We start from the raw sequence: 9,618 nt of genomic DNA, 5'->3' as shown, positions 1-9,618 counted from the left end.
TTATAGCCTAGTATTAATATGCTTGCCTTACACAGCTATTAGTTACACTGATTTGAAGGGGCGGGGCTACATAAGGTCTGTTAATGTAATCATATGTTTTGGCATTTTTTGAAAGTTTAAATCACGCCAGCAGAAAGTTTGTTGTAACTTGTTGTTAGTCTAACGTTAGCCTATACGAAGATGAGTTTCGATCGAAACAAGGCTTTCCAAAAAGGAATGGAATTGTAAGTATAGCCTACTTTATACATTATGTATTACTTATTGCAGCCTAAACCGTTTTTTTGGGAAGCAAGTATTAATTTAATGTGTCGTCGTTATAACAGCTGAGATTCGGTTTCAGAGATTAACGTTAACGGATGCGTTTCAAGCTATTTCCACTGAACTCTATTGGTAAAAACTGTCACTGGGACGGTAAACTTTAAAATTGTTCTAATATGTAGGCCTACCATTTAGGTACCAACATGTAAGTTACCTTTTGAGGTACAAACTCTTTAGGTACAACGGTGTAGGCCTAACCGTTACCCTTTTTTAAGTGAACCACGCTTGTGTTTTGTAGCTAACATTAGGTTAGTTTTTTTCTGAGAGCGTTAACGTTATCATTGTGTGACCGAGCGTTTAGACAGGGTTCGCCTAACACTTCAGAAATAAGAAAACAATAAACGATAACCGTTTGGAACTCTTCTCCACTTTATTATAACACTGATCACCAACTCCAAAAGAAACCCGCGACACTCCAGTACAAGTGCGCGCATGACCCATGCCAATCTACGGCAAGCCCCGAGGGGAAGAATACATACACACATATACTGTACAACGAGCGCCAGTACATCAAGAATTAGTGCATCATAACAGAGTCCAACAAAGTCTGTTACATACGTCCCCCCCTCACAAAATAAACGTCCCCGTTTATGTTTCAGAATAACAACATCAACCGTCAAAAACAATAAACAGCCGTGTACAATGAAACACAAAACAGAATACATAGCACATTATTTTTACTGCAACAAGCCTATTAATAGAACAGGTTTTTTTTTTTTTGACAGTTATAACAGGCTCTACAATAGAACAAATTCAAACTTGCACTCTTCCATACCCATAGGTATACAGGCACTTCAATATAAAACAAAATCCTTCAAATGGCCCGGAGGTCTATGAACTCTCCCAGTCCTACTCATGTTTCGCTCAGACCCCTTAACTGAATATGGTGAATCAGAAGAACCACTCATATCTTTCCGGGGAGAAACACATTCCTCTCCATCAGAATCTCCTGACTCCAGGGAAAGAGACTCAGGCTGTGAGTCTGGAGCATTGGACAATGTCTGGTTCTGTGACACAAGAGAAACAGGCAATGTGTAAGGCCGCACCCTATTGTAATGTACGACCTGCGCCCTCTCACCAGAGTCAAAAGGGTCTACAATACGGTAAGTCAGTCCCTGTTCCCCACATGAATCCATGACTTGAACTATTTTATACGGCCCCTTCCAATGGGGTGCCAGTTTCATGCGGCTCTCTACTGGGTTGTGGAGCCACACCATGGCACCTACATCATAGAGCTGGTGACGCAATCCAACATCATGGTACAGTTTTTGACGGTCGTGAGCTGCCTCACTGTGCATCCGTGCACTGCTAAAGGCAGAGTTCAGTTTTGTCAGCAATTTCGTAACAAACTCAGCATGTGATGGTGACATCTGAGAGACAAGAGCACGGGTGGGTAACAGTAAATCAGCAGGGACCCGTGCTTCCCGACCGTGGGTCAAGAAGTAAGGTGTAAAACGAGTGCTGGAGTGAGTCGTTGTGTTGTAAGCAAAAGCCACATGCTTCACATAATCGTCCCATTCCCCTCCATATGTCAAAAGAGTCTTAGCCAGTTGATCAATCAGGGTCCGATTAAATCTTTCAACCATACCGTCCGACTGCGGATGGTAGGGAGTGGTGCGTGTCTTTTTAATGCCCAGCAGATGACAGAGATTCTGAACCACCTCCGACTCAAACTGACGACCCTGGTCCGAATGCAAAGTCTCTGGAACACCATGAATCAGAACAAAGTCCTCAAACAGACAACGTGCTACTGTCTGTGCTGACTGATTAAGCAAAGCATACAGGTTGACAAATTTGGTGAAGTAGTCTTCGACAACCAACACATACCGGTTTCCTTTTGAAGTCACAGGCAGCTCCAAGATGTCCATAGCCACTCTTTCAAATGGCCGTACTGAATGGGACCCACCCATAGGTGCACAGTGGGCTGGAACCGGACCGCGCCGTGTCTGACATGCCTTGCACTGCTCACACCATGCTTTGATGTCCCTGTACATAGAAGGCCAGTAACAAAATTGTCTCGCCCGTTCCCATACACGCTCCGAAGAAAAATGGGCAGAAGCTGGGGCCCCATGCAGCTGCAAAAGAATGTCCGATATTAGAATAGAGGGTACAACCATTTGGACAACAGGGCCACTTGTGAGGGGACAGAAAACTGAGCGGCATAACAGTCCATCAATAATAGAAAGACGGTTGAATTCAGTCCAAAGCTTCCGTAAGCACTGAGAAGCTTCTTGTATTTTCCGCCTGGATGGTCTTTGGGATTGCATCACCCAGCTCAACACAGTATTAATATCAGGGTCAGCATGCTGCATTGCCCTAATGTCTGATAAGCTGTGTGACAAAACATTCATGGAAGACATGCTGTCTGAATTGTCATGCGAGTTGACAGCAGTCGCATCTCCTGCCGAATCAGTGACTTCAGAGGAACATGGAATGGTATCCATTTGACTACAACTCACCACATTCACTTCCAGTACCTCTTTAATACTGGCCTCTGCCTTGTTAGGGCCAGGTGTCTCAGGGCGGCGAGAAAGCGCGTCCGCATTCTTATGGTTTTTTCCATCTTTGTGTACAATGACCCAATTCAATGGATCAAGCTCCAGAATCCACCTCCCTCTTCTTCCTGTTGGATCATCATCAATGGACATACGCCGAAGTGCCAAGAGTGGTCGATGGTCTGTGATAATGGTAAATGAGGCAAGTCCAATGTAATGCTTGAATTCCCTTACTGCCCACACGATAGCCCACAACTCACGATCAAATGTGGACCAACGCCTCTGTGTGGAATTCAATGCCCGGCTGGCGTATGCGACTACATGTTCGAGTCCATCTCTATCCTGGGCAAGAACTGCACCGACGGCCAGGTTGGATGCATCAGTGTAGATTTTAAAAGGCACACTGAAGTCAGGCATTACCACTACAGGATCAGATGACAACACACTTTTCAAAAGGTTAAATGATTTGTCGCACTCAGCATTCCACACAAAGGGCACATTTTTCCCGACTAGATGGTTTAGTGGAGCAGCGAGTTTAGAAAAATCCTTGACGAATCGTCTGTAATAGGAACACAGTCCCACAAATGCTCTCACCTCAGAAGGAGAATGGGGAATTGGCCAGTTCAAGACTTTCTCAGTGTTCTTTGGATCAGGATGAAGACCTTCTCGCGAAACGACATGGCCAAGAAAGACCACGTGATCTCTGGCAAGGTGACATTTGCCTGGATTTAGTCTCAAGCCAGCAGATTGTATTCTTGAGAACACCTCTTTCAGGCTAGCCAGGTGTTCTTCAAAAGTTTTGTTATAAATTAAAATGTCATCGAGATATACCATGCAGATGTGCCACGGGAGCCCTCTGAGGACAAGCTCCATCAATCGTTGAAATGTGGCGGGGGCGTTGGATAGGCCCATCGGCATGGACCGCCACTGATAGAGGCCCTGTCCCGTTGTAAAGGCCGTCTTTTCTCGGTCCTCTTCAGCAACTTCCACCTGCCAGTAACCGTTAGAGAAATCTAGCGTGCTGAACCACTTTGCACCCGATAACGCATCCAGTGTGTCATCCACACGGGGTAGAGGATGAGAGTCTTTAATAGTTGCACTGTTTAATCGCCTGTAGTCTACACAAAAACGCCATGTGCCACACTTCTTTTTCACCAAAACAACTGGTGACGCCCAGGGACTACAGCTCTCCTCAATGACGCCATCTTCTAACAGGCCAGCCACTTGTTTCTCTATCTCAGCACGTTTTTCAGGGGATGCACGATATGCACGCTGTTTGATAGGAGTCTGCTCACCAGTTCTGATGTGATGTTTTACTAGTGTACATCTACTGGAATTCCGTTTGGAGGAGCTGAAGATGTCATTGTATTCCAACAGCAATGCTGAAAGCGCAGCTCTCTCAGATTCAGAAATAGGTGACTCATCCAATGACACAGGAGGCGCGACCCTGGAAAAGGTCGCTCCAGCTACGTTAACAGGAGCATGAAACAGCTGAACATCTGAGTCATCAACTGTGTAAAACTCACCCAGGTGCATACCTTGTTTCAATGAAATGTCCTGTCCAGTAGGATTCAAAACCCGAGCTTTTGTCAGTCCGTTGTGAACCATGGCAACTGTGTGAGCAACCACTAGACCGGAAGAATCCGCCACATTAGGTTCCAGATAGCCAACAAAGTCACTCGCCAAATGGGCTGCGTTGGGTGTACACACTTTAACTGCCACAACTGACTCACTGAGGGGTGGCAAGTTCATAGCGGTGGCCAGCGACACATTGCAGCACAGTGGAACAAAATCTTTGCTGGTAAGGAGAGGAACTGAGATGTCCCACAGTTGTAGCTTAGCATGGCCTAGGTCCAGTAAAGCATGGTTCCTCAACAAAAAGTCCCAGCCCAGCAACACAGTCTGTGTGGTTTCTCTTAGCACATGAAATACATGCTGCCACGACTCAGTTCCCAGCTGAAATGTTATTGTGATGGTGCCGAGTGTATCTAGCATTTGTCCATTCACAGCACGGGCTGACACATAGTCCTTTTTCAGTGGCCGATTACGAAGTGTTGGAATTGACATACGGAAATCGGCACTCATGAGAGATACACTGGAACCAGAGTCCACTAACATCTGAACCTCCACACCTTCAATTACTCCTCTCACATACGACACCAGCTCCTGGCTAGCATCCACAATCACATTGATGTCTTTTGAAATTGAGTCACCATCATCAACATTGTCCATTACAGGGCCCACAGGCAGCATAGCTGGTGTTTGGGCCGCAACATCAGCTAAAGTCCGTTTCCCGGCCCATTGCGGCGCTCCACTCCGCCAGGAGACATGAAACGCACTCCCCGCTTTCTTGAGTCATCCTCATAGCTGTTCCATCTGCGAGGCCCGGGGCTAGGGCTGCGTCTGGCAGGGGACTGAGCAGAGTATGAGTCTTTATAACCACGAACATCCATACCTGATGTACGCTCATCGAAGTGTTGGAACGATTTCCTCTCAGGTGAACGGCCCCTCCGCGCGCTGTCAAAGACACGTGACTGGCATCCACGGCCCCCGCAGACACACTGGCACATTCCACTCGACTGAGAGCGGCCTCCATTCCACTCATCCATTGCTCTAGGACTCACACTGGATTTCAGTCTTTGGTTTTCATCACCCAAGCGCCTCAGTTCCATTCTCATATCTCTCATTTCTTCTGTCAATCTATCCACTGCTCTGTATAGTCCTCCATTATCAGTCACAGAGTGAACAGCAGCCACTGCACCACCATCATTATTACCATATGCACCATTAGCAGGCATGTAATCAGTCTTTATTGAGTCTCTGGCATTTTCGCACCGACCTGCAATTATCACGGCCTCCTCCAAATCTGTTGCTCCCTGTTCATGGCATTTAGCTCTGAGCACAGGATCCAAACCGGCCAAGAAACGACGAAACTTTTCCTCTCTTTGGGCCTTGTCGCCATATTCAGGAAAAGCCTCGTCCACTAACCTGCTCATCTCAGCCGCATACACCTCCAAACTCTCCCGCGGAGCACGAGGGCGGGCTGATAAACTGGCTCTGAAGCGATCCATAAACTGCCTCTGGCCGAAAGCCTCCTTTAGTCTTTCCTTTACAGCTGTATAGTCAGCCTGAACAGTTTGAGGAAGGCTGTCCCACAGAAGAAATGCTGCGTTGCTTAAACGTGTCGGCAGAATCCTCACTAGCTCATAATTAACCGACGCAGGACCATCTCCCTCTGTGAGCGCTCTGACGGCGACCTCGAACTGCCGTGCCCAGCACAGAAAGCTCTGCTTCTCGTCACCAGAGAACGGCGGCGGTAGCTCGATTTTCACGTGCCTGTTGATCTTGTCGCGGTCCCGTCTCGAATAGAAATCATCATCGCCTTTACACCACATGATGGCCGCGTCGACGTTGAACCCGCGCGTGCTAAACTCAGTTAATAACTTTCCACTGTAAACTAACTAGTTAAACACCCGTCGTAACACTGGACCACGTAAACGCAAATAAATCAAAACAACACCGCTGCCACCAATGTGACCGAGCGTTTAGACAGGGTTCGCCTAACACTTCAGAAATAAGAAAACAATAAACGATAACCGTTTGGAACTCTTCTCCACTTTATTATAACACTGATCACCAACAGGCCCTATGCACAGCTTCACTACTTCCTGAACTTAAGCAGGGACCTTTGTTTCCTGTCTGCCAGGATTGGCCAAACTGATTAATCCAGGTGTGTCTGACCAACAACAATAATCAGACACACCTGGATTAATCAGTTTGGCCAATCCTGGCAGACAGGAAACAAAGGTCCCTGCTTAAGTTCAGGAAGTAGTGAAGCTGTGCATAGGGCCTACTCCAAAAGAAACCCGCGACACTCCAGTACAAGTGCGCGCATGACCCATGCCAATCTACGGCAAGCCCCGAGGGGAAGAATACATACACACATATACTGTACAACGAGCGCCAGTACATCAAGAATTAGTGCATCATAACAGAGTCCAACAAAGTCTGTTACAATTGTAAAAAAAAAAAAAAACTTTACCAATTATCATTCAAAAAATGTGAAACCATCAAATGCCTACAGTTTGTTACAGATGCTACATTTTCTAAATGTCAAAATCATTTGTTAACAAACAAGTATTCATTACTTTTATGAGCTCATTGTTTCTGCATTAAATTATTACATTGTTTAAATAAGGCTAATACATATTTCGCTGACTGATTTAGTACATTTCTGGAATGAATAACTTAGACAGTTACCTCTGATAACAGATCACTCTAATTGTAAATGTGGCATTTTCTGCTTTAAAACGATGTGTATTGTGAAAAGCACTATACAAATAAATGTGAATTGAATTGAATACTATCCCCTTATTAAGCCAAAAAACACTGAAAAGTAAGTGTCAAGCCCTCCGAGTGAATTGAGTGTACTCAGAGATTGATCATATTTTCAGATATAGGAAGGATTTGGGTGCGGATCTGCCAGATGAGAGGACAATCGCAATGCGGCTCTCAGATGTATATGAGGACGCTGAGAGTGAGACCAGGGCAATGGATGCTCTGGAAAAGGTGGTAGTATAAAACATATATATATATATATATATATATATATATATATTCACATTTTGGCTGTTCCAGTTTAAGTGAGTGTAAAGTGCTCCATCTTGTGTGTGCTGTTGTCAGGAGTTGGATATGAGGGAAGAACGTCTAAAAGAAAGAGAGAAGAAGGTAGAAATAAAAGAGGAAAAAATCAAGAGAGCAAAGGCGGCGCATGAGGAGAAGTTGCAAGTAAGGCGACATTCTGAAACAACTCCATAGATAATGAATGTGTAAACGGACTTCAATATCATCAGTAACCCCCTTTTTGTCTTTCTCTCCAGGAAAATGAGGCCATTGACCGTGACTTACAAGCAGCAGCGTCTGACCAAGCACAGACTCGTATTTATGAACAAAACATGAGAAAGCTACAAGCAGAATATGATGCCTTCATGGAGAAGAAAAAAGAATGGGAGAAGAGAGAGGCAAAAAAGTCTGGAAAGGTAGTCATAGTATTATACTAATAATAGGCTAATAGTCCCACCTTACAATTAGAAGAGCCAATCACATCGCAAGTTTGGCTTGGTCTTATTTGATGTGCGGTTCAATTGTCAGTTTTCTGAACGATTGGGCAGAAAATATCTGCATAAAGTTATTGATTTATATATTTTTTTATGTTTAAAGACAAGGTGCATTTCTTGGAATTGTACATTATCCCCATCTTTATATCTAAAGTACTCTATACTAATGTTCCCATCTTTCTCTCTCTTTCCCCTTATTTAATGCCATTTGAACTGAAGAACACTTTAAAAAGTAAATGTCAGGCAGTGGAAGTGCGAGAAGAGATGGCCAGGATGAGGGAAGCGCAGGAGCAGGAAAAAAAGAAATTAATGGAGGAAACAAAGGAATCCGACCTTGAAGACCTGCAACTGACAAGACAACTGGTTCAGCAAAGGGCATTGCTTACGAGCATATGTGCCGGAATAGAAGAATTCGTAAATACACACAAACACACACATACATTTATACACAAAAACACACACTGATGTCACTGTGGTACATATGTCTTCTGTACAGTTCTGTCTCATAAGATTACAGACTATTCGTGTGTTTTACAGAAACTACAACATGACGAAGCGCAAGCCGAGGAGCTCCCGGATTCTCAGATTGCGGCCGGGATCCAGAAGGTGTACGACAGGCTCACAGGTGGTCATGAGAGTGCGTCCCACATTACAGACCCCATCCAGCAGTTGGACATGGTAAATATTAATGCTCAAATACTTCTGCCATTCTTGAAGGAATCTGTATTTGTTGTTGATATGATTTTTAAAATGAAAATGAGGTACAGTAAAGATTTAAAGATGTTTTTGGTCAATCATTTTCTTTTCTTTTGTAATTTTCCCAACCAGATTGGGGGCTTTCATCGGCTTGCATCGGCAGCTGCCTTTCAAAATTCTGGCAATGCGAGTCGGACCAAGACGAAGGCCAACAAGAGCAAGAAGTGTTTAAGAAAAAATAAAAAATGAGAAAAAAAATCATCATTGACCCGTTTTTGGATCGTGCACTGGGGTGTGAGGGACAGCAGGGATACTGTATGGACATTAAAAGATGATCAAATAAAACAGTTTTCCTGGGGGTGATTTTTATTCAAACTAACATTTTTTTAAACGTTTGTTATGAAGTGCACATTAAAACATTAGTTAGCCTGAAAGTTTTTCTCGAAGAATAAGAGTAAGCACAAAAGTAGGGCTGCATAAGTTTTAGTTCGAATTCCCTCACCACTCAAAACGCCAGAGTTTTTGCCCAGTGCTGAGATCTGCACACTCAAATCCTCTCGTTATAATTTAACTTGTAAAAAAAAACAAATGTAGGCTAAACAAGATATTTATTGTACAGTCCGAACTTTATGAGACCGCAATTAATTAAAGGGGCGGGTGATGAACTGAGAAATCTAATTTTCCTTGAGATTTTGACATAATAATAGAGCTATTACAGTTTTTCTCGATTGCTTAAACACTATAACCAGGCTTTTGAACAAAAATTTCAAAACCATAATGCCATTTATCAAAAAGCACACCCATTTCACTAAACTATAAACACAAATACCTTCATTTCTCATTGCCTATACCATGTGGTCATTTAGAAAGCACTAGTATTCAGTATTGTTCACTCAAGTCAGCACAGCTTTAGCTCAGTTAGCACACAATTGCCCAGGTGGAAACACTAAGAGTCAAAATTTAACACACATCAATCAGATCCTTCAATAGAT

The 9,618-nt window shown here is 44.0% G+C and overlaps 1 protein-coding gene across 1 annotated transcript; it reads left to right on the top strand.

The window, feature by feature from the left end:
- LOC306990874 (uncharacterized protein) lies at positions 1-9,026 on the top strand. The gene is made up of 7 exons (XM_079598194.1): positions 1-224; positions 7,268-7,382; positions 7,497-7,601; positions 7,694-7,852; positions 8,150-8,344; positions 8,468-8,608; positions 8,759-9,026. The coding sequence occupies exons 1-7, from the start codon at positions 181-183 to the stop codon at positions 8,873-8,875; spliced, it is 876 nt and encodes a 291-aa protein (XP_079454320.1). The 5' UTR covers positions 1-180; the 3' UTR covers positions 8,876-9,026.
- The last annotated feature ends 592 nt before the right edge of the window (positions 9,027-9,618 follow it).

This window comes from Phoxinus phoxinus, assembly GCF_949152265.1.
Source record: "Phoxinus phoxinus genome assembly, chromosome: 22".
In the NCBI taxonomy this organism is placed as follows: Eukaryota; Metazoa; Chordata; class Actinopteri; order Cypriniformes; family Leuciscidae; genus Phoxinus; species Phoxinus phoxinus.
The sequence above is the reverse complement of the archived record's forward strand: the minus strand, read 5'-3'. Positions and strand labels throughout refer to the sequence as shown.